Source organism: Pseudorasbora parva, chromosome 9, assembly GCF_024679245.1.
Source record: "Pseudorasbora parva isolate DD20220531a chromosome 9, ASM2467924v1, whole genome shotgun sequence".
NCBI classification, from domain to species: domain Eukaryota; kingdom Metazoa; phylum Chordata; class Actinopteri; order Cypriniformes; family Gobionidae; genus Pseudorasbora; species Pseudorasbora parva.
The window spans coordinates 17,439,967-17,464,717 of NC_090180.1; the positions used below are offsets into that span (position 1 = coordinate 17,439,967).

General features: G+C 37.2%; 3 protein-coding genes across 5 annotated transcripts in view; 2 read left to right on the plus strand and 1 right to left on the minus strand.

The window, feature by feature from the left end:
- On the plus strand, positions 1 to 2,492 carry tsen15 (TSEN15 tRNA splicing endonuclease subunit). Its single transcript, XM_067454185.1, has 5 exons — positions 1 to 207; positions 648 to 713; positions 798 to 879; positions 966 to 1,101; positions 1,527 to 2,492. Exons 1-5 carry the CDS (start codon positions 160 to 162, stop codon positions 1,693 to 1,695), a joined length of 501 nt encoding a protein of 166 aa, XP_067310286.1. The 5' UTR covers positions 1 to 159; the 3' UTR covers positions 1,696 to 2,492.
- Positions 1,989 to 11,581, minus strand: zgc:55943 (uncharacterized protein LOC406337 homolog). Of its 2 annotated transcripts, none has more exons than XM_067454187.1 (6): positions 11,432 to 11,581; positions 9,543 to 9,648; positions 8,031 to 8,116; positions 7,866 to 7,930; positions 7,722 to 7,782; positions 1,989 to 3,730 (listed from the first exon to the last, which is right to left on the minus strand). In XM_067454187.1, the coding sequence occupies exons 2-6, from the start codon at positions 9,598 to 9,600 to the stop codon at positions 3,692 to 3,694; spliced, it is 309 nt and encodes a 102-aa protein (XP_067310288.1). In that variant the 5' UTR covers positions 9,601 to 9,648; positions 11,432 to 11,581; the 3' UTR covers positions 1,989 to 3,691. The 2 variants fall into 2 exon arrangements, with proteins under 2 accessions (XP_067310288.1, XP_067310287.1); XM_067454186.1 differs by having other exon boundaries at positions 9,510 to 9,648.
- sec22ba (SEC22 homolog B, vesicle trafficking protein a) overlaps positions 10,778 to 24,751 on the plus strand; it is a 14,911-nt gene continuing 937 nt past the window's right edge. Inside the window, exons 1-4 of one of the 2 annotated variants that reach the window (XM_067454183.1) lie at positions 10,778 to 10,919; positions 20,293 to 20,399; positions 20,591 to 20,700; positions 23,542 to 23,702. In XM_067454183.1, coding sequence (XP_067310284.1) covers positions 20,325 to 20,399; positions 20,591 to 20,700; positions 23,542 to 23,702 — 346 coding nt within the window. In that variant the 5' untranslated portion in view covers positions 10,778 to 10,919; positions 20,293 to 20,324. Of the gene's footprint in view, positions 10,920 to 14,682; positions 14,827 to 20,255; positions 20,400 to 20,590; positions 20,701 to 23,541; positions 23,703 to 24,751 lie in introns of those variants that run through there. The other variant, XM_067454181.1, reaches the window with a different exon arrangement.

Genomic DNA, 24,751 nt, shown 5'->3' on the forward strand with positions numbered 1-24,751 from the left:
TAAGTATGTTATTGTTATCGTCAAGTAGGCAATTATTTTGTAAGGCAAATAAAGAATTTGAAACAGACAGTTGTGTGATCTGACTGCGACAGATAGGCCCATTGAGAAATACTGTAGTGTGTTCCACACGGACGCAATTAAAGGGAGGACAATAACAATATGATGGTGTTCAAAGGCTTGATGCTAACTTATCATGATGTACACGGGGTAGGGATGCATTAAGGCGCTTTGGGGGTGGTCTGAAAGCAGCTACGTCCATGAAAAAAAACTATTAAGTCAATGACTAACGAGACTTCTCTTAAGACAATCTTCTTTTAGCACATAAATACTATTTAACAGTTAGCACGGATAGTCTACTACTGAAACGGGTCTATGACTGAAACACTGCAGACGCTAGTATGTAAACGCCATTCAGTTAACGAATGGACGTCTCTGATAATGCCTTATGAATATTAATTTCGTTATGTGATTGGACGCTCCAGTCAAGTTACCCAGCAACGGGTATTAAATATATTTAATATTCACAAGACATGCCTTCGATGTGCTATGATTCGTAATTTACAAGTGCAGACGATTGCACGTGGTGAATCTGAAAACACGTTTTGTTACATGCATTGATTAAATTTGCGGTTTATTGATAAAAGCAGAAGGAGAATTTGATGGACGAAGTAAATCGAGCAGATCTTCCGAACTGGATCCAGCAGCACGCCGTCGTAAGAGCGAGTCACATTCATATTATGATCAGTTGATGCACTGCATTTTTGGACAAGTGACATTTCATTTGATCTTCTCTTTAGTACCAAGAGCTGATGCGTTTAGATGTTGGTGACAGTGCTCAAGTGTATGCTGCTTTCCTGGTGTATATGGAACTGATAGAAGGTGAGGAAAAATCAGCAGTCCTACAATTGTAGTTAGAAGTGGAATTTAAAAAAGAGACTAAACAACAGTTTGGCTTTCCTTTGAAGTGCGTAAATGGAAAGAGGTGGTTGGAGTTTCCTGCCCAGAGTTACAGGCGGTTCTGCTGGAGGGTCGAGAGAGGGAAGGAGAAGCACTTCAGATGATCTACCCTCTGCCTTCACACAGATCCATCAAACACAGAGAGTAGGCACAGTCAATGTTTACTGTAATACTGTCATACTAAGCAGCTCTTAGGGCTGTGAAGTATCAAAGCTGCTGGAAGAAGTGATGGGCGCTTTCAAAAACACTGCTTCATGAACTTTAAAACATATCGTTTTAAATTCCAAGCTAACATTTTCTCTTTAAGTTGTCAAAAAAAAAAAAAAAAAACCCAAAAAAACCCTCCATTACAATGTTCTGGGAAGCTTAGGTTTTTGTTAGAAAAATAAACCTTGAAATATAAATTAGGGAATGTTCTGTATATTTTCCAATTAGGTTGTCACATAAAAAATTAGGTTCCAATTAGGTTGTCACATAAAAAAATATATATATACATATATGACTGCTTTATAAACCTTATCCCTTAACATGACTTTGATTTAATAAATATTACAATGGAATCTTTATAGGTTGCGGACTGTATTGGACAGAGGTGTCCCGATGCTCTTGTGTGCGGTGGCTTCTGACTCCAGCCTGGTGTACCAGAGACTGTGTGATGGCTTTCTGACCCCTGACCCTCCAGTGGACATCCAAGACCAAGGCCGCCGACAGCATCGCAAACGCAGGTTACAGACGTGAGATGAGCACCCAGGCAGATTGTGATCTAATGTGTGGATTGGGCAGCATCGCAATTGATATAGGCTGGTTTAAATGCATTTATGAACTTGTATTGTCCTTGAAGAGGGAGAAAGACTGCATTTATAAGATACGCTTAGGAATGGAGTCATGGATCTTTTTTGTGTGTTATATATTATTGCAGTATTACACAAAGACAACACCAATGAGCTGCTCCTTTTTTTACTCAAACACTTGAAATGACAGATGTGTAAAATTACACAGCATAATTCCCAAAAAGCAAACAGAGAAAGCTGTAAAATAAATGTTTTTATTGTTGAAACTGTGTTCATTTACTCACCCTCATGTCATTCCAAATCCAGAAGACTTGTTCGTCTTAGAAGCACACAAGATGAATTCTGAAAGTCCATTCCATCAAAACATTTGACATGCCAAAAAGTTCACAAAGATGTAAAAAACCAATCCATAAGAATCAAAGGGTTTAATCCGAATCTTCTGACGAGAAGTGATTACTTTATATGATGAACATGTTAAATTTAGCATTTCATTCACATTTAAGCATTGGTTTAAATATAGTACACAGGCGGTCAATCAAACTTGTTTAATGTGCAAGTTTGTTTTTAGCACGTCAAGCAAGCTTGGTTGAGCTTCCACTTAGCATATTTGATTTGCTTCATGTATGTGCACTGATCAATGTGAGTAAATGACATTTTCTTCTTGGGGTGAATTAACACTTTTAACATCACTGATACAGAGCTGGAAAATACATCAATAAAACAGATGCCTATGCTTAACCTTGGTGAGTTGGTCAACGTGTATTTATTTATTTATTTATTCATTCTCTCACTCGGCATCACATTTACTGCATTTTTGGCATTAATGTTTGGCCCAACTGTGTACATAGAGAACCTAAGCATACATGTGGGGTATTACTCACTTTAGTGTGAAAATACAGAAATTAATGGCTTACTGTTGTCTCTCATATCAGAAAAGAAAACACTGTGTGCTTAAGGCTATGGCAAGTTACTGTCATACTGTAAAAGGAAGAAGCACTTCCTGATAATAAAACTTATCTATGTAAAACTTTCTGAAGGCTGGTTTTGAAACTTGTACTGGTTTACAACTAAAGAAAAAATGAATATAACTCAAGAGAATTTATGACATCCACCTGCTATATAGAACAAAATGAGTATCTGCAAACTACATGACCTCAAGATACTGTAACTGGAGTCTCTAAACATGGCTAGATGCTGTGATCTATCTCCTCTTCCCAACACGTCCTCAAGACCGGCCCTGAAGAAACTGCACTGCCGTCATTCAACATCAAATCTACTGATGATACATACAGCACAGCTGTCCTGAGCGTTGTAACAAAACGCAAAAGAAAACGGTCAAAAAGACACATAAAACACTGTGGGTGAAAAATACTTGCTCACGTAGTAAAAAACAAAACTGGAATGCTAGAAATGGCCTGGTTTCTGTCCATATTCTTTCACTTCCTGTGTCTCAACAGCATAGACAGAATCACTTAAGTCTCTCCGTAAGTCCTTAGGAGATATCATCTCCACCGCTGGTCCACAATGTGTAGTGTCCATGTCAAAGGGAGGGCGAAATCCAGGATTCTCTGAATGGCTCTCTCCACTGAATGTAGTCTATGAGTAGGAGAAGGCTTATGGGTAGGTTAAGGCAAGGGATTGAGGAACAGTCTGAAAATGGCTTTCCCATTCAAAACTCGGGCCAAATCCCAAGTCTCCTTAACCATGGCCTTTCTTTGCCCCCCTACCAGTTAAATACTAGTCTTCAAGAGTCTCAAATACTGACCTGTAAGACATTTGGGAGAGTGTGGATTGTAAACGGAGTGAACAACAGGGCTGAAAGTCACTTAACCCCACGCTCTTGAAGATTAGTACCCGTTGGGTAAGGAGGCATGAAAAGGAGCTGTAAGGAACTTTGGGACAGGATTGACTCGACGTCGGCCCGAATCAAACGTCTCAGCATGCTATGTCATATCCTCGTCCTCCGAGCAGTAGTCCCGTCCCTATAAAAGTAAAAGTACCTTTGAATAAATGGCAAACAGGCTCAAATTTTCTGAAGAATGTTTTGTCTGCACAAAACATTTTTTAATTTAGCCGTTCACATTGTTGTTTAAACCTCCTAAGACCCAGGGCGGTTTTATTTTAGATTCGTAATTTATTTTCATCTGACAAATCCTGACAGTGTCTGTTGTTGTTGGCTGACCTGCCTGTGCAGTGTGAATTGGCCATCAGTAAAGTAACAGCAGACTTCTCCTAAACAAGCTACGTGGTTTGAGATATTGTTCATGCTTACAAGAAACACTGCAGGGTGAACTGCTAATGTTTGACAACTTTAGCCCAAATGATACTTTGGTTTTATAAGCATAAGAGCATGTTTTGTAGGTTTTGTAAGCATATGCGCCTCAAATGTGATTGTCTACTTAGTATTCGTGTCGTTTGCGGATTTTTCTAACTGCACATACTCTCCGCTCGCACATGTGCATTGTATTTTTCCCACCAATTTGTTCATCTAAAAAGTGGCAACTTCCCTGGCCCGATGTTTCACATTTTATAAAGAGACGGAGCAACAACAAAAACAATCTACATGTCATCCATGTCCAGTATCTGCTCTTGTGAGCTATCAAATGGAGTATACTTTTAAGGGGCTAATGCTGTGTCCGAGATACCTATTCTATTGGGTTGAAAATGTTGCTTTGGGACTGTTAAAAAGTATGTTCTATATAGTATAAATGCATGTAGTATAAATTTACTTTTTTGGCACCCTTCTGTTGGTGTACCCAGTACATTCCAGTACCTAAAGGGTGGAGCTAGACTCATTGCAGAACGTTGATTGGTTGACAGAGAATAATCACTTGTGTGAGCTACAAGAGCAATGACAACACAAGAGGCGCCATTTTTCAATATACAGTTGAAAAAACAATACCGTTGCAACACAATGTTTTTTCTTGTCTTGTGAAAAACAACCACCTATTGTTGTTAAAGGTGCACTATGTTGTAGCCTTACGTCGTCATACTCAATTCTAGTCAGAATATGAGTCTGATTCTGCTCCATTGGGCTGAAATTATGGGGCGTTTCAACCAAACCAGGAAAGACATCAATTGGATTGATGTACAACCAATCAGAGCAACGCATAACGTTAGTTGTCAAATGTCAACAGAACTCAATTGCACTGTGTTGCCAAATCTGCGGTTTCCCCGCGGTTTGTTTTCCATGTCCACAGGTTGAAGCGACCTCAATTATGTGATATATAGACCCAGGAATGCGAATTTTAGCAGGTAGACTTGCCAAAATAACTTGCCATAATTACTCCTCTATGGATCATGTTCAGACCGAATTGCCAGAGCTCAAATGTTGTGGGTGGGGCTGAGTTCGACTGGCATCCAGGCTAACCATGTAGTATTTTTGGAGTAAAATATCCAAAAAACACCAGGCCAGTGTTATATATTTTGTTCAGTTGAGTTCTTACAATATCTCAATAGTTTATTTCCAACTATTTGTAAATTGTACAAAAATTGCTATTTTAACCAATGAACCGGGACGTCTGAGGGAGTCGCCTGTCAATTGCGTCACATCTGCGTTACCCTCGGTTTCCAGTTTTACTCTTAGCAGTGTGAACACGTGTCACAACAGCCGTTGAGTGAACGCACATAGTAACGTCATAACATAATTTTAAACACACTTAAAATGTTTCTCATATGATAAATAATATGATAATAATATGATAAACAGAGCTGCTTTACCTCATACTCATGACCAAGGGGGTAATCTAAGTTGAGCACTCGGAAAGCACTCGGAAAGCGTACCACCTATAAGGGCGACCATTGCTAACCAAGCCATTACCTGGTGTTAGCATCCCATTGACTCCCATTAATTTTTTCATCACTTTGACAGTGAATAACTTTACATCTGAGGTGTTTAAAGACTCCATTTTTCCATTGTTTATTTCTAAAGAAACACGACAATGTATAAAACGCTCCGTTACCTTGTATCTTACACTATCGCCCCGTAGAAGCTGTTTTTGTAAAAATAGGCTAACGATTACATCATAACCAACGCGACTCTGTCGCACAGTAGAGGAATTACTGTATAGACAGGAGAAGATGCTCGGGCGCAATCTTTTACTGTCTATGAGACAGTTGGGGGGACGTGGAGACATAAAGTCTGATAAAGTCAAGGGAGAAGAATGGAGAGAAGCCCATAGAGAGCGAAAAGTAACGGGACAAAACATTTAAACAACATGATTCAGAATTCACATTCCACAACTACTAGAAGACCTACAACTGTCAGACAGGAGGCGCACGTCACATCTACATCGTCAAGCTCAGTCTGAGCCTGTGCAGTACGCTCAGCCATCAGGAAGTGAGTGCTTCTAATTGACTTCATTTTCCACCGTTGAAGTCTATGGGGTCACTGTGTCCATTTCTTTTACTGTCTAAAGCCGCGTTTCCACCGCAGGAACTTTACCCAGGAACCAGGAACTTTGGGTGGTACTCTGTGTGTTTTGACCGCAGGAACCAGGGTCTAAACGAAGTTCCGGGTAAATATTTCCCCCTCCAAATGGCCCTGTTCGCGAGGTAGTACTTTTTCAAAGTTCAGGAACTTTCGAGGGCGGGACTTGGGCGCTGAACATGCTGATTGGTTGAGCTCACACAGCATTTTATTGCAACCGGCATTTCAACCACATTTTCTGTCGTTGTTAATTTCCTCTTTAGTAAACCTATACATAACCAGCAAAAGCAGCACAGCTTGAATCTCTTCCATACTCATTATTCATTTTTTTACAGCCTATTTTTCACCATGTAAACGACCTGACCGATTACTTTTAAGTGTGTGTCCTTACATGATGTGACAGCGTGCTCATGTTGACAAGAGAGAAAAGCTAATTTTTCTATAAAGATAATGTTGGAATAATGACACAGCGTATATTGCCCCAGGCAGTTTTTACTTTAAAATTTTTTTTTTCTGAGATGATTATTACACTTTAAACAAATAAAAAGCTTATATAATACTGTATTAGTCCCGGTGGCCGTTAAGAGTTGCTATGGCTAAAGTAAACACATTCCAGCTGCTGGAGAAAACAGCGTTGACATTTTTGATGCGGCAGACAAACTGCATGTGACAAAATGATTGCGATTGAAAGTCATCACATGTAAACACCAGATCGGTTTAGATAACGTCTCATGTAAACAGTCCACTAAATCTTTCAATTGGTACAAAAAATGTCATAATTTTTTTGTTCATTTTTGCGGCCGCGCAAAAATGATTACTACATTCACTACAAAAATGCAGTCCTACATCACCGGACTAATTTGCCTAATCTTCACGGAACTTTAGATCGCGGTGGAAACGCAGACAGTTGCAGGTCTGGGGGGAGAAAAGTTCTTGTAAAAAAGTTTCTGGTACAAATTGTTCCGGGTAATTTTGGTGGAAACGGGGCTTATGCTCATGACTGTGTCCCATCATAATAAAAGTCCCACTGCTCGCGAGGCGTGTGTTGCGTAACAATTGCTCCAGTGGCCTTGCTCAGCTCCACAACACTCGGTCCGGCTCTGCTTCAAACTACAGTAACGTTAATATCCGCATCCATGAACATGATTTCTTCCCGAGTCCTATCCCGATTCTTTTCCATCGGCTGTGAGGTGAAAACCACATGTCCCAAGATTCTGAGCTCAAACTTGGTATCATCAAACAATGCCTTTGTTTTGAATAGGCGCCCTCTAGTGGACGGAAAAATTACATAGTGCAGCTTTAGCCTTTTCGCTTACTTCTTTGCGTGAGAATGATGTCGATCACTACTTTCTGGCATTCACTATACCTATCAAGTAAGGGTACTATTGGTGGTGAAAACACAAGCCAGATCAGGGTTTACATTCCCAAATCGTACTGGACTGTACTGTACTGTAGTACCAATCAGTGGAAACGAGCCATAATTGTTGGGGAAAAGATTCAAGGTGCATGTGCGAGCGGAGTATAAAAAGTGCTATATCCCATACCTTTTCAATCTTCTCATCCAGCATCCTGAAGAACTCCTGCTGGCTCTCTGAGGAGTGGATACTGAGGAACAGTCAAGGCTTGGTAAACATCTTATTTGTCCTGAATTCTTAATACTTAAGAGCTGTAACCAAACACAAACTCACCTTATCTTATTACCATTTCCGGTGGCATCTTTATGCCTGCCCTTGTGCAAAAATGTGCTCTTTTCCTGAAACGCATACAAGAGGGAAAATGTATGTTCTCCAGGAAGATAAAATGATTATTTGGAGATGCATAATGTTTCAAGAATACTGTGTATCGATCTTTACCAAGTTCTCTTGGTTTCGTGTGTTCGTCCGCTCCTCTTCTCCATGCATGTACTTCACCTTCTCAACGCCTTTCAGTTTATACTCATCTACAACACAGAAAGAGTCAACTGGAAAAAGGATTCTTAATCCATTTATAATTTTAATTGTAATTATGTGAATTTTCTTATTTAAACAGGATATTGTGTAACAAAAAGTAGTATGGGACCAAAATGTACATATGTAGTGGATTACGGATAACCAACCCTCCTGAATAACCACCGATATCCACAAGACATACTTTTTAGGGGGATCTAATGGATCATAAAACCAGGAATCCAGTAGTATATTATGCCCCGTAAAAACTGACAACACAGGCTCATCCGGGTAACGGTCACTGAAATTGACGCTTTACACTTGCTAGGAATGTTTTGTGTTTGGTGAGCTAATAAAAATAAAACTCAAATATTTTGTGCACAGTCATTTAATTATGTCATCCAGTATCACAAACTTGCTCACACTTCTTTCACACAAACGCAGCTGCTGCCATTTTGCACTGCACTGTAATGGATAAGATAAAAAACGGGTACGATTTTAAAACTCAAATCAATATCACTTATGCCCATAATTATTAATGTGGTGAAAGTCTGTGTAAATAAGTTGTATTACTGTACCGTATCCCTTAAGTGTCCGTCTAGTTTAAACTTGCCGCTTGCTAGCAACTTCTCTCTCTGTGGAAGCTTTTGCGTTTAAAGAGCTAATCAAATATTTTGACTCAGATCAATATTTCATGTCTAGCTATTTAATTATGTGGCAAGTAGCTTTGTAATAAGCGGGATAATGTACATCCAGTTGGGTTTTATTCTGCAATAACAACCAGCTGGATGTACAGTCTTGCTTATTTATTCAAGCCCACAAGAACAAGACATGAGTTGTCATCAATGTTTCAAAGGCAGTTAAATCTAGATTACTCCAGGTAGGGATTGTCTCTATAATAACTGAATCTAATTCACTTTGGATAAAAGCACTTGCTAAATCACTACTTATACTAATAGGACTGTAAAAACTGCTTTATAATATAGTGTATTCCCACTATGAAACCACCAAGAATTTCAAAAATATACCACTTGGTTCTCAACTTCTGTTAGACCCAATTTCTTTTGCTCTTCAATGTTCTACAGCAGTAGAATTGTTGTCAACATTTAGTTACAATTACAAGAATTAGAATTGAGAGTACAATATGTATGTGTGTATTAACAACATAAAACTTCAAATAAAAGCTTTTCATTTTTAATAAGCTTTTAACCCCCTCCCCTTTATTTTTAAAATAGAATTTATTCCTGTGATAGTGAAGCTGAAGTGTCACTGCAGTTCGGTTCGCCACCTCAATACACAGTCAATTTAGATTCAGGAAATTTTAAATTCAATTCAACTCTGCCTCCGTAAATATCTTATAGATTATCATAACATGTAGATATGTGAACACACAGCTAGTACACTGACCGGAGAAGGCATCTCCGTTGCTGTAGGCCTTACCCCGGCCCTCTTCATCACTGGGTACAGATGACAACTGCTTGGCTGAGGTGCAGCCCATCGCCTCACTTCCTCTCCTCTCCTTCCTGCATGGCACTCTCTACTGCACCTGACCCAACAAATACAGGTTTGAGCTCACATTGAACTGCAGAAAAAATACAAGTTTCAAATATTCAGATAAAGCAATCTACATAAACCAAAACAGATTACAGTGGCACACATGGAGCTTAGTCCCTCTGTACTGATATACACTGAACTTAACCTTCATATCTGTGTGTCACATATGTTTCTTTCTAGTGCTGAGCAGTTGATATGAATTTGGGTTAATAGGACACTGGCTTCAGCAGTGGATGCTGGTGTGCTTGGACATCAGTGAGTAACGTCTGTTTAGTTTATGTGCAAGAGCGAGGCCTGATCTCAGGTCAGACTGCATGTCATCAGAAAGAGCAGAAATGGTGGGATGAACTGATAAGAAAAAAAGGGTTGAGAAGATTAGACGCACATAGCATAAACAAATATGAGGTTTCATGTGCTCAAGGCCTCTTTTTCTGCAATGTTTTTTTTTTCATTAAAATTTTGTGAGTTTTGTGTGTTAAATTAAATGTTTACTTTTAATCAAAAGCAAGTCTAATTAATTGAAGTGTTCAATTTTAATGGAGTAATTATTTTATTTAATCAAACGAAAATTAAATAATTCCTTCCCAAACAAAATGCAGAGGTTTACTGTTAAATTAAAACATCTGAGGAAAAATTATGATTATTTCTTTAAAAAAAGAAGTACCTTGTACTGTACAATAGTTATACAGTATATATATCTGTCACAATCTCTTCGAAATCTTATTTTAATCTCTTAACACAACTCCTAAACAGATAATACAAATTATAAAGTGGCCTAAGTTATGTCTGAAACCTAGGCAGCTTACTTGGCAAGTCATTCAATGACTAAACATTTTGTTTCTGTGTATGACGTTTCCTCCTACAGAAACTGGTTTCAGGCCGGATTCTAAGGAACATATCATGTCTAGTGATAAAAGATTAAAGTTTGATTTTTTACTGATCTTACAATGAATGGGAGAAACTATATATATATAATTCATTTAAAAAAAATCTCATTATACTATTTGAAAGGGATCATGTATATTATATGTGAATTTTTCAACGTGGCAATCAGTGGTAAAACAATTGGTCTTGTAAAGTGCAGACTTTTATAACTGCTCGAAGACGTCATTTCTTGTGCATGAGCTTCATCCAATCAGGGCACACTGCATGCAGCACGTCCAGCTGGAGCCTCGCTCGCGCATAAAGGGCCCTTGTGTGGCATCAAAAGAGCTGCAAGCAGTGTCAGCCAATCCAATGAGGCTGAACTAATCGCTCTCCGAGGTGAGAACCGTTAATTCACACCACATACAAACCACAGAGGTAAAAAAACAAAAAAACAAGTGACAACTGTTCCTATCTGCTGATTCGTTAACAGTGGGACACGTTTGTGCACGAAACACAAACTAACAAAAATGGCCCGCAGAGCAGAAATATTAATATTCAACATAAAGCAGAGCACCCGTGACGATTTTCTCTCACAACATTGATTGCATCTTGTATCAATGTGAGCAATGTGGCCTAGTAGCGAGTGTGCATAATAATAAACACTTAATAACGAAACGATAAACAAGCACACTGCTCCCACTGCAGACCATCACAGATGCTTACAGCTACAAACTGCTATTGACGCACATTAAATTAAATCGGATGTGATTCGTTTTGTTGGTAATGTTCACCAGAACAGGACAACAACAATGGTTGCGACGCAAAGGTACATTTGACTCGAATTCTTTACATTGATATTACAGAGTGGGTTAAGGGCATAGTAAAACACTTTATGCAGTTAATCTTACCCTCAGTGCAGATGCAGAGTTTAATCGCGCTGTTCGTGATCAGGAAAAAGCGCTCAAGCGGGATCACTAGGCTCAATTCAGATCAGCCCAGAGCCATGAATCGATGCGCAGAATCGTCGTTCGAAACGACCAGTGTGTTCAGGCAGAAGCACTCGAGCACGATTAGTTCACCGGATGACCGAATTGATAGAATGCAAAATACGTATTTAAAAAGACAATACAATATGTCTGTGTAACATATCTTGTGGGATATCATTTATAAATTCGTTTTTAAAGACTTTCTACATTGTGATAGTGTTTTTTATTATAATTTGATTTGATTAAACGGTATGAAAATACTTAATTTTTAATCTTATACTGATGCAAGTTGTTCATTCACCAAAGCAGATTTAGTAACCAAACGCCTATTTATTGTTTTTGAAAACTAAACCAAACACTGTATTCAAATAATTATTTTAAAAACTCCAAAGCGGTTTAACTGTAAGCCTGTACAACATTACTGTTCAACAGAAATAATATATCTATTATAAATAGTATTTTAAAGCTCAGCCTTGAAAATGATGTGAAAACCGATCAAAACCTTGTCCTTGTGGTACACACACACACACACACACACACACACACACACACACACACACACACACACACACACACACACACACACACACACACACACACACACACACACACACACACACACACACACACACACACACACACATACACATCACGCAGTTGATGCAGATTTGTTGGCTGTACATTAGGGCTGGGACAACGCGTCGACGTCATCGATGACGTCGACGCAAAAAATACGTCGACGCAAAATATGCGCGTCGATTCGTCACTCAAAATAAAGATGGCGGCGCCGGAGAGTAGTAGCAACCATAGATGTACATAATAAAGTATATTATGTAATTAAGTATATTATTTATTATGTATATATATGGTAGCAACACGAGTGGCTCCTCAGACTTTCAGAAGTGCAAGGCTTGCGGGTTGGCCACAGTCTATGGGGTTGGCGCGCGGTGCGCACGGAGCATCACAGGGATGCGCGCACGCGTTTTGTTGTCACGGCTACATAAACAAATTTTTGCAAACAGGAAGACAGATGTTTTGGTAATATTTGATGTATTTTAATCACAAAAACAAACGTTTGCATCAAGTGAAAGCATCAGACACATTGGCTAGGTTACCTACATAATAAGCTGTTTTAAATTTAAAATGTTCAATGTCTAATCGCGCTGATGTGACCGAGGGTATCCATCCTCTAAGTGAGCAGTTTCATCCCAGGACTATTCCGGTTTTAAACGGAGTATTGGCGCCCATAATGCACTCTACATGTAACTTTTTTCACTGTCATGCCGCGGATGCGCGTGGCGTTTCTGTTGCGGGTCAGCCACGGGGCTGCGTGGCGTTTTCTCTGCCTTTGCACACTAGAAGCGTGTCTGACGCGGCGCTGCTGCTGCTATTGATGCGGAGGGAAGCCCTATTCCTAATGTTAAACATAAATAGCCTACTGATACAGCAAAGAAAACGTCGGGAGCAGCCACATATCTATGGTTTTGACGGCAAAATAGGCTACAGAATATTTCGTTGTGTATTGACAGTTGCAATATTTCAAAATCGATAATTGACGTTTTTTATTATTACAATTAGGCCTATATCTGCATTTATGTAAACCTACAGACTTTCAAACATGAAAATGTAATTTAATAATATGTATTCGTGTCAAAATGATATATAAACATCTTTTCCTATTCTATTTTGCCTGGAGACGCTCCCAACACACGTGAAAAATAGGCGCTCTTCTATTTCCAGCATGCACGCGTTTTCCGCGCGTCACAGGCAGTGTGCAAACTCCAACCTGTTAACATGGGAGCCGAAACAAAAACGGACACGCCACGCAGCCGAGACGCTCACGCTTGCAGTGTGTCCCCGGATTTGATTAACCAACTTGTTGATATTTAATCGATGGGCACAGCCTGTAGGCTGAGTTGCATACATAGAAAAATCGTATAATATGTTTCTTTGTTGTAGGTTAATACTTATTTATTTGTGTGTGTGTGTGTGTGTGTGTGTGTGTGTGTGTGTGTGTGTGTGTGTGTGTGTGTGTGTGTGTGTGTGTGTGTGTGTGTCTGTGTCTGTGTGTGTAGCCTACTTTATGTTTTCAAGGTTTTATTGAATGCATTGCTCTTGTATAGTCTTACTTTGGAATTTTAAGAGCAATAAACATATATTGCAATGTTAAGGAATTTGTTTTTTTCATTCAGATAATTAAATCAACATGTATAAATTGCTATTAGGCAATTAATGGGGAGATAATCGGTAATCGAATCGAATCGTAACCGAATCGGACAGGAAAAATTAATCGTTAGATTAATCGATGCATCGAAAAAATAATCGCTAGATTAATCGTTTAAAAAATAATCGTTTATCCCAGCCCTACTGTACATCCATGATGAGGATCTTCCACCACATCCCAAAGCTGCTCTATTGGAGACTGTGGAGGCCATTTGAGTTTAGTGAGCTCATTGTCATGTATAAGATGATTTGAGCTTTATGACATGGCGTGTTCCTACTGGAAGTGGCCATCAGAAGATGGAAACCCTGTGGTCATAAAGAGATGGAGGTGGTAACAATACTCTGGTAGGCTGTGGAGTGATGTTCAACTGGTACTAAGAGGCCCAAAGTGTGCCAAGAAAATATCTCACACACACTTAAGCCTGCACCGTTGATACATCGGTCCATGTTGTTTATGCCAAATCTTGGTGGAACTAAATGTTAGGATGTTATTTCCACCAAGAGGTGCATATTCGGTCAAAATCTTGTATGCTCTTGCATTCCAGCACTCTGTAAAGTCTCCTAAAGCACACCCCAAAGACTTTCAATGAATTAAATTGGAGGTACCAATCATAGACCATAAAAAAATAATTCATGTGTAAAAATGATTCTTCATGCTCCCTCCATTTATCACAATTTGAGCCTGATGAATCATGACATAGTCATCTTAGAATATGGCAAAGATCTTTCTACATGGTTGTTTTAAAAAAACATCATCTTACGTCATCAATCAGGGTTAGAAGAACTGTTGCCAAACATAATTGATCCAACCATAGACTCTTATGCGTTTGCCTATTTAAATCCATCATTTAGGATATATAATACTAAAAATGCAAACATTTTACATTTTAACATTATCAAACGTCAACATTTTATATTTGTTTGTGTCTTTTCCTTGCTATTTTCTTAGTTGTAATTTCTAGGATCGGAACTTTTGGAATGCGAAAGCCGGGAAGAATTTGTGGTAACACACCCTCTTCCGGCCAACTCATCTGAAGTTGAACTCTGCCGTTAGTGTAGTTGTGTCACTTAGTACAAATGTGTCACTTTATGCCAACCAGTCAAATAGGAAAGAGTCGAGTGGGGCGGCGAGGAGTTGGAGGAGGTTTCTGAAACGGATTTCAAATTTTGCGAAGGAAAAAGACAAGGATAGGTAACAAACGTTTGCTGTTGTGCAGTCATGGATGAAGATTCTGAAGAATCGATCATGGAGGGCAGGGAGGAATATACGGAAGTATACTCAAGGAAGAAAAACTCAAAACGCAAGAAATCTGTTAAGGAGCAAGAAGATAGTGGGGATATGGTGTTAACTGTAAAGGATTTGAATAAAAAAAAGAACAAAACAAATCAGGAAAATTCAAGAGAGCAGATTGTACAAAATACGGAGGAGAATGGGTTCAAAGTAATGCTGACATTTGAAAAGAGCTCAGGAAAACATCTGCATCCATTAGGACTGACCAAAGCAATTGATAAAAGTATCGGAGCGGTTATCATGGCCAAATGTTTAGGGCAAGGGAGAGTGTTGATTATAACGAAAGATGGAGGGCAAAAAAACAAGCTGCTCAAGATGAAAGAAATGAATGGGGAAAAGATCATGGTCAAAGAGATTGGCGTATCCAAGAATGAAAAGGGAGTAATATATGGAATTCCAACATATATACCTACTGATGAAATTCAAGAAAATATAAAAGGAGGAAAAGTGGTTGATGTGAGAAGATTATATAAGACTAAAGAGGGACAGCGACAAGATACTATGTGTGTCTTGCTGACATTTGAAGGAAAAATGCCTGAAAAGGTACAAATGGGATATATTAGCTATCCAGTAAGAGTGTATGTTCCAATGCCACTAAGGTGTTTTAAGTGTCAGCGAATTGGACATGTGGCTGCAGTATGTAGGGGGAAAGTAAGATGTGTTAAATGTGGAGGAGAACACGAATATGACAAATGTACTGAGGTGAATGGACTCAAATGCTGTAACTGTGGTGGTCCTCACAGTGCTGCATATGGAGGATGTGAGGTTCAAATGAAAGCTAAAGAAGTCCAAAAATATAAGGCTGAGCATAAAGTCACTTATGCTGAAGCTGTGAAGATTTGTGGAAGTAAAGTAGATAATGTGGAGAAGGTAAGGGAACAAAACAATCAAGAGTTCAGGAACATAGAAACAACAAAAACAAAAGAGAATGAGAATAAAGGTGAGGGTGCTATTAAAGATAATGTACTAATATTGACAAAAGAGAACTTTCTAGCCTTTATTATAAAGGTTATAAATGTCACTGCTATGTTACCAAGTAGATCAGCCAAGATCAAAACAATTCTAGAGGCTGCATCAGAATTCCTAGGGATATCTGGGATTTCAGCAAACACGATACATGAGATTCTGACTCGATCAGTAACAGTAGAAGCTTCTCAAGTTTCTGACTAGCTTAATGACGATAACTATATTACAATGGAATGCAAGGAGCCTTGTAGCAAACGGTCAGGAATTCAAAAAATTTGTGTTAGATTTAGAGAATAAGCCAAACATTATTTGTGTACAAGAGTCATGGCTCAAGCCAAATCTTCAATTTGTCTTACCAGGTTATACGTCTGTTAGGAGGGATAGAGTGGGGAAACAAGGTGGAGGTGTAGTAACTTTTTTGGAAGAAGGAACCATGTATAGGGAATTAGAAGAGATTAAGGATATTGAATGTGTTGTGGTAGAGGTATTTCTTGAAAAAGAGTCAATTGTTATATATAATTTTTATAACCCATGTAAGAAGATATCAATAAATTTGTTTGAAAAAATTGAAAAATGCAAAAAGGAATTATGGTGTGGTGATTTTAATGCACATAATGGGATGTGGGGAAGTAAAAATATAGATCACAATGGGGAAGTAATGGAACAAATTATGGATGATAGAGGGTTAGTATGCTTAAATACAGGAGAAGGCACTAGGTATAATATAACAGATAATACGGTATCAAATATAGATTTAACACTAATATCAAATGGAATGGCTGAAATATGTGAATGGAAAGTAAGCAGTGAGAATACAGTTGGAAGTGATCATTTTCCAATTGTTTGTAAAATACATGTAAATGGTAGTAATACTGGATGTTTTTTACAAAGGAAATGGATGTATGAGAAAGCAGAATGGAATTCATTTAGCAAGTATTGTGAAGCATATAAGGATACACTGGTTGAAGATTCGGTAGAAACATTCTGCAATTCAATAACTAATTTAATTATGGAAGCTGCAACAATATATATACCACAAAGAAATGCAGGGCAGAAAAATAAAAATATTCCATGGTGGAAAGAAGAATGCAGTAAAGCAATAAAAGAAAGAAATAAGGCATTTAAAAAACTTAGGAACAATATGAATATGAGTAATATGATGGAATATAAGAAAGCAAGAGCTAAAACAAGAATAATAATTAAGAATGCCAAGAGAGAAGGATGGAGAGAATTTTGTTCTACCATAGGAAAAGATACTCCTTTGGATAAAATTTGGAATATGTTAAGAAGTATGTGTGGGAAAGGGAGAAAATCAACTCAAATACCAGTTTTAATTGAAGGGGATACAGTGGCAGTAACAGACATAAGTAAAGCAAATATCTTGGGTAAGGTATTAGAAAAAGCACATAAAATAGAATTGGGAGAAGAATATGAATTAAGAAGAAGAGATATTTTAGATAAAAATCCAGATATAATGAAGAAGAGAAATAGTAATAATAGTTGTATAGATTCAGAATTCACAATCAAAGAACTGAAAATAGCAATACAAAAATGTGGCAATACTGCTCCTGGATGTGATGGGGTAAGTTATTTAATGATAAAACATCTGACAGATAGTGTATTACTGAAGATACTCAAGTTATATAATAAAATATGGACAGAAGGAATACTCCCAAAAATATGGAAACAAGCTGTAGTTATCCCAATAGGAAAACCAGGTAAAAATCCAACAAACCCTGGAAATTATCGACCTATTGCTTTAACTTCAAGCTTATGTAAAATAATGGAGAAGATCATAGTGTATAGATTATCTTATGAGCTAGAAAAGAAGGGTCAATTAAGTAAATATCAATGTGGATTTAGAGGTAAAAGATCAACAATGGATGCATTAATTAAGGTCAGTAATGAAATTGAGAAGGCATTTAAAATGAGAGAAATTATGGCAGTAGTATATTTTGATATAGAAAAGGCTTATGATACAGTATGGAGAGAAGGGTTGTTAATAAAAGCATCAAAGATAGGAATAGATGGTAAAATGTATAATTGGATATCACAGTTTTTATTTGAACGAACATTTATAGTACAAGTGGGAGCATGTCAGTCCTCAGTTTTTAAAGCAGAAAATGGTATCCCACAAGGGAGTGTAATAAGTCCAATTCTTTTTAACATTATGATTAATGATATTTTTGACAATGTAGGACATGGTGTGGGTTGTGCTTTATATGCTGACGATGGGACTATTTGGAAGAGAGGTCGAAATGTTCGGCAAGTAATTTCAAGTATGCAAATAGCAATAAAAAAGGTGGAAAAATGGAGTATAGAATGGAGTTTTAAAATGTCAACAAGTAAGTCAAATTATATGTTATTCAGTAAGAAAAAAGAAATTTATAAAGATATTGGTTTGGTATTATATGGAAAATCACTAGAACAAGTTAAGGTCTTTAAATATCTTGGAATTTGGTTAGATGAGAAATATACCTGGAAAAAACATATTGAGGAAATGGATAAAAAGTGCAGGAGGACCTTAAATGTGATGAGGGCAATAGCTGGCAAAGAATGGGGAGCTGAAAGAGAATCAATGTTAACAATATATCAAGCATTGATAAGATCTATAATTGATTATGGATGCATGATTTATGGTTCAGCTTCAGAAACATTATTAAAAAGATTAGATAGAATACAATATAGAGCTCTACGCATATGCCTAGGAGCATCAAAAACAACACCAGTCAATGCGCTATTAGTAGAGGTGAATGAAATGCCACTGAGATTAAGGAGAGTCAAATTGTCCTTGGTATATCTGACATCTTTAAAGGGTTATACTGGAAACCATATAACTAAAGATGTTTTAAATAATTGCTGGGAATATACCAATAACAAAGAAAGAGGATATGGATGGAACATACATCAGTTAGAAGAGAAATATCAGACTGCAAACATAGAATGTAGTGTGTCTCCAGTGTGGGGAGAGGTCCCAACATGGATAATTCCTGAGGTTACAATTGATTTAGAGATATTAGAGAAGAGAAGAGAATGGGAGGAGATGGGTATGATTAAGTATAATGTAAATAAGTATATACAGGAAAGATTTTATGCAAGTATGCATATTTATACTGATGGATCCAAAGACCCCAAAACAGGGATTACAGGAGTAGGAATATATATCCCAGAATTTAAAATAACCATAAGTAAAAGATTAACATCTAAATTATCGATTTATTCTGTAGAAATGGTTGCTATTATAATAGGATTAACATGGGTAGAGGAAGTAAATCCAGACAGAGTAGTGATATGCTCTGACTCTGCATCAGTTTTAACATCGTTATCAACTCATCAATCATCTAGAGAGGATTTGATGTGTGAAATATTTACATTATTATGGCGCATACAGAGAAAAGGAGTGGTAGTAGGATTTTGCTGGGTGCCAGCACATGTAGGAATAGCTGGTAACGAGTCTGCAGACGAATTAGCAAAAAATGCTTTAAAAAGGGAAGAAATTTATTATAATGTTCCTCTAAGTAAATGTGAAGTTAAAACTATTATTAAGGAAAGTATTATTAAAGAATGGCAAGACAAATGGAATACTGATATCAAGGGAAGGCACTTATATAATATTAAAAAAAAGGTAAATACTAAAAGAAAAATAAGTGGTAGAAATAGGAAAGAAGAGGTAATAATAACTAGGATGAGACTTGGACACACAGGGTTGAATTCTTCATTGTTCATAATAGGATTACATGAGACTGGTTTGTGTGAAAATTGCGGGGAAAAAGAAACGGTGGAGCATGTAATATACGAGTGTAAACGGTATGAAGAAGAAAGAAAGGAATTAATGATATATTTAAACAAAAAAGGTAAGGTAAATAATAATTTGGAATATATACTAGGATATGATTTTAATAGAGACAGAGTAGGATACATGACATTAATAAAATACTTATATAAAACTGGGTTAAGTGAAAGGATTTAAATATAGAACGCGGATGATCTACTCAATTCTGAATCTCAGGACACCACATAATTAGACTGGAGGAGCTGAACACGCAGCGCCAGGTGGGTCCTGGGAAGAAGGAATAGGATAGAGCATTGTATTTTTTTTTTTTTTTTTTTTTTTTTTTTTTTTTTTTTTTTATGTAAGTAGGTATGATTGGAAAGAGTAAAAGCAAGAACAATCTGATGAATAAACAGCGACTGCATAACAGCAAATGTAGGTGGCGATATGCACATAGTATGCAAAGCGCCAGTAAACAGAAGAAGAAGAAGAAGAACCAGTCAAATAATCGATCGCTTCACTTTAAAATAGACTGAAGTTCAAGCGTAAAGACCACAGCCAAAATGGTGTTGCAGACGATGATTGTTCGTGTCGCCGACAGTCTGCCACTTGCTGCATCAATGCAAGAAGACGAGCAGGTATGAATGAACCAATGGCAGCATAACAGAACATTTTTTTAATGTTAAAATGCAAAACGTTTTAGTATGCTGAAAACGAGGCGATACATTGAGAAGTTACCGAGTCTTTTTATTGCTGCTTTCTTTTGCCATTGTGATCTGCATAACCTAACGTTACTACTTTTACGTTACTAACGTAATGATCTCTACAGTCTGGCCGAGATTTACAGAAGTATCAGAGTCAAGCCAAGCAGCTTTGCCGAAAACTCAACGAACAAAGTCCCGCACGATGCACTTTAGAGGCAGGTGCCATGAGCTTCCAGTAAGTAATGTTACCAACACAGCTAATAAACATGAGGCAGAACTGTCATTCTAATTCAAGGAAATATCATTAAAATGGAATTAACTTTTTTTTCTCATTAAGAATTGAATAACATAAATATGTTGTAAAACACTATTTCCAGAAACTGTTTTAATATTTAATAAACATATTTTATTATATTTGATAAATTCATTTGGACTAAATGTATATTTTATGAACCGGAAGAACACTTAATTTCATAATGATTTCTCTTATTTAACCTAAAGTATTTATCCAAACATCAATATATAATAAATAGATTAGGATTTTGTTGTCAATATAGTTAATAATAGTTTTTTTTTAAGTTATCTGGAAAAAATGCTGTGTAAATGGACAAAATTCATTAGTCAGTTTTGAGAAGCATCACACAATAAATATGCAGCTATGGTTCACATAATTGATTCATTATTTTGGGTAACACTAACAGAACAATGTTCTCATTTGTTAACATTAGTTAATGCACTACTAACTAACACGGATTAGCAAAGGCTACATATATTTCTACAGCATTTATTAACCTTTGCAAATGTTTCTTGATAAAAATATTCATGTTATTCACAGTTCATTAAAGTTCCCCTATTATGCTTATTTTGAATATTCCCTTTCTTGCAGTGTGTAATATAGTTGTCTGTGAATGTAAATGGCATGCAAAGTTGTAAAGTCAAAAGTGCACAATAAATAAAGTTATTGTCTTCCCAAAGAAAGAATAAACTCTGAACCCCTCGACCTGTCGCTCAACACTGGATTCGCAAAACGCTTGTTCTTGAAAGATGGGTCAGTACGCAATTTATTTGGGCCAGCTTGCTCCTCTTACTTTACGGCTATTACCTAAAACTGTCTATTAATGCAGATTGTCTGACGTTTTAGGTAATAGTGGTCCCTAGCTGCTTAACATAAGTATTTCATTAAGACAGTAATAACTAAACTTAAGTTTAATAAACACTTAACTTTCCTGTGTTTGGTTGCCTTTTCACGATGAATAGCTTGCTGCTGTATTCCTCATTTGTAAGATGATTGAATAAATGTAAATGTTCTTTGAGTACTTTATAGCGGTGGTTCCGTGTTTTTTTCTAGGCGTGGTTGTGTTTATTGGGTGCAGTATAACATGTCTTAATATATATATATATTTTTTAATGCCGTTTTTTCATATTTTACCTTAATTTCACACCGCTGTCTCTCCACTGTCCTTTGAACGGCTCGTTTGCTTCCTGCTTCTATGAAGCCCATCCCTCCTAAAAACGCAAGGGTGTTAGATTGGTTAGATGGCCAAATGTAGTTTTATGTATTTTTATTGGCAGAAGTGCCAAGCACAGGTTGTCCGGAAATGCCACGCCCCTTACCATTACAGGCAGAAATCACATCTGCAGTGACTAGCAAGGGTTTCTGATGTCACCAACCCCGGGAAGAAGCTCATTGTAGTCCAAACCGGCCGTTTTTTGTAGGCAATAAACTGACATAACTGTAAAAGACAATACCTCTTTTTGCATTGAACTTTCAGCGCTGTAACTTTGCAGATACTGTTTATGCTCAAGCAGAAACATTACACACTAACTAAAGTTAAAAAAAGTGAAATCGCATGCAACCACCCCTTTAAGTAAAGGATTTGTTTTACCAACTTTAATGTTACATCAGTCATTCATGTTAGTGCTGGGCTAACGTATGCACTGTTGATAGAGTTCCCGCATGTGCACTGCAATAAATTAGAAATATAAACATCGATTTGTTGATGTACATACTCTTTTTAATGCTGATGGTGAGGAATTACAGCTGCAACATCTCATAATGTACCTCACAATGAGTAGCGTAATCACTGAGAAACATCATTCTCAAGTCGTACTTTCGATGGAGGTTAGGAATAACTAGTTCTTCCAATGTTTCATCATTGGACTCTTGCTCGTACTGATATGGTAAAAACAACATCATCATTACTGTCTTTACAGTGTACAATCACTGAGCTTTAGGAAGCCTCCAGAGCTGAAGTTCAGTTATGGCGATGGCCGTTTAGCTTCTGACGTGTGCTATATGTTTTCTCGGAATGGCAGATTAAATGTAGACAAAAGAATTGTAATGGTTTATTGTTCACAAATGATTCATGCAAAATGCAGTCACATTTAAATGCATTCATTCACTCAACATGAGGTCTGACAGGGTATAAATAGATACATTTGTTTTTTAAGAATCACAAATTACCAGCCGCTCATGCGTTACCCAGTTCTGTTTCAAATCCAAATTGATGTTTGGAGATTTAGACCACGAGGTCAAAGTCGTTCCGCTGAAAAGATTAAACATGTAAGGTTATTACGGTAATGGGAGTTTGATTATGACATGCACTGTAGTTGGTTTACCAATCAGAGCAGAAGTAGAGGAGGCTCTCGGAAAAGGAGGGACTGAATCATCTGATGTTTTAGGAGACATCCAAAACAAAATCAGGAACCTTTAAAATAGCTTAATAGGGGCACTTTTACTAATGTTCACAGATGTAACTTTTGATCTTAAAAATGTTTTAAATGTTGAGATACTAGATGCTGTAGAAATATTGGTCGTAATTTATTTAACATTAACAAATGAAACCTTATTTTAAACTGTTACCATGTTGCCGTAAAACAATTGTGGGACTCTTTGAATTGCAAGTGAATAAAAGATTGTTCCTGTCAATCCAATTAAAATTCCGATTCAACATCCTCTGGGATGTGTGGCCAATTTAATTCAGATTGACTCGTGAACCTGAAAGGGGGCCAACTCTGATAAATGATCATAGAGCTTGTGGTTGAATCTGGTTCATAAATCCATTTTGTTTTCCAGCTATGTCATTGAGAAAGGAGTGTGTTACTTGGCCTTCTGTGAAGCAGGATTCCCCAAGAAACTAGTGTATGGCTTTCTGGAGGAACTGGAGCGAGAATTCAATGATCAGTATGGGGCAAAGATCCTGTCAGTGTCACGGCCGTACTTTTTTATTGAATTTGGTGAGAAACATCTTATTTATATAAGCGCAATTAGAATGTATAATTTAACTTCCTCAAGGTTTATGTACACTACTGTTCAAAAGTTAAAGGTTTAGTTCACTTTAAAGTGAAAATTAGCCCATGATTTACTCACCCTCAACACATCCTAGGTGTATATTACTTTTTTCTTTCTGATAAACATAATCAGAGTTCTATCAATAAATATCCTGATGTTTCCAAGCTTTATAATGGCAGAGACAGTCCATTGAGAGAATCTCAAAAAAGTGCATCTATCCATTATAAAAGTAATCCATATGGCTCCGGGGGTTAATAAAGGTCTTCTGAAGTGAATCAATGCATTTGAGCAAGAAAAATATCTATATTTGAAACGTTACAAAGTGAAAAATATCTAGCTTCCACCAGACCACCTTTCTTATTCAACTTACAAAGAAAGTGTAACGTGTAACCTACATGTTTGAAGCTCCAAAAAGTGCATCCATCCGTAATAAACTTAATAAAAGGGGCCTTTTGAAGCGACTCAATGGGGTTGTGTAAGAAAAATATCCATATTTTACACACTATTAAGTAAAATGTCTAGCTCCTGACAGACCGCCTTCTGTATTCCACTTACGAAAAAAGACGCAACATAGTGGCATAAGCGCTTTGAACTGCGAAAGGCGTTACACTTTCTTTGTAAGTTGAAAAAGGAAGGTGGTCTGGTGGAAGCTAGATATTTTTCACTTTATAACGTTTCAAATATAGATATTTTTCTTGCTCAAATGCATCGATTCACTTCAGAAGACCTTTATTAACCCCCGGAGCCATTGGATTACTTTTATAATGGATAGATGCACTTTTTGAGCTTCTCTCAATGGACTGTCTCTGCCATTATAAAGCTTGGAATCATCAGGATATTTATTAATATAATTCTAAAATGTGTTCATCAGAAAGAGGAAAGTCATATACACCTTGGATAGCTTGAGGGTGAGTAAATCATGGGGCAATTTTATAGTGAACTAATCCTTGCATGTAAGTCTAAGATTTATCAATAAAAAAAATAACATTTTGTT

Excerpts from the sequence above, each read along its gene's own strand:
- tsen15 (XM_067454185.1), top strand. The coding sequence starts at position 160 with ATGATGGTGTTCAAAGGCTTGATGCTAACTTATCATGATGTACACGGG. Across the intron at positions 208-647 it reads CTTATCATGATGTACACGGG|AAGGAGAATTTGATGGACGA; the intron begins GTAGGGATGCAT and ends TGATAAAAGCAG. Across the intron at positions 880-965 it reads GTATATGGAACTGATAGAAG|TGCGTAAATGGAAAGAGGTG; the intron begins GTGAGGAAAAAT and ends TTTCCTTTGAAG.
- zgc:55943 (XM_067454186.1), bottom strand. The coding sequence starts at position 9,600 with ATGGGCTGCACCTCAGCCAAGCAGTTGTCATCTGTACCCAGTGATGAA. Across the intron at positions 7,931-8,030 it reads CACGAAACCAAGAGAACTTG|GAAAAGAGCACATTTTTGCA; the intron begins GTAAAGATCGAT and ends TATGCGTTTCAG. Across the intron at positions 3,731-7,721 it reads TGGATGAGAAGATTGAAAAG|GGACGGGACTACTGCTCGGA; the intron begins GTATGGGATATA and ends TTACTTTTATAG.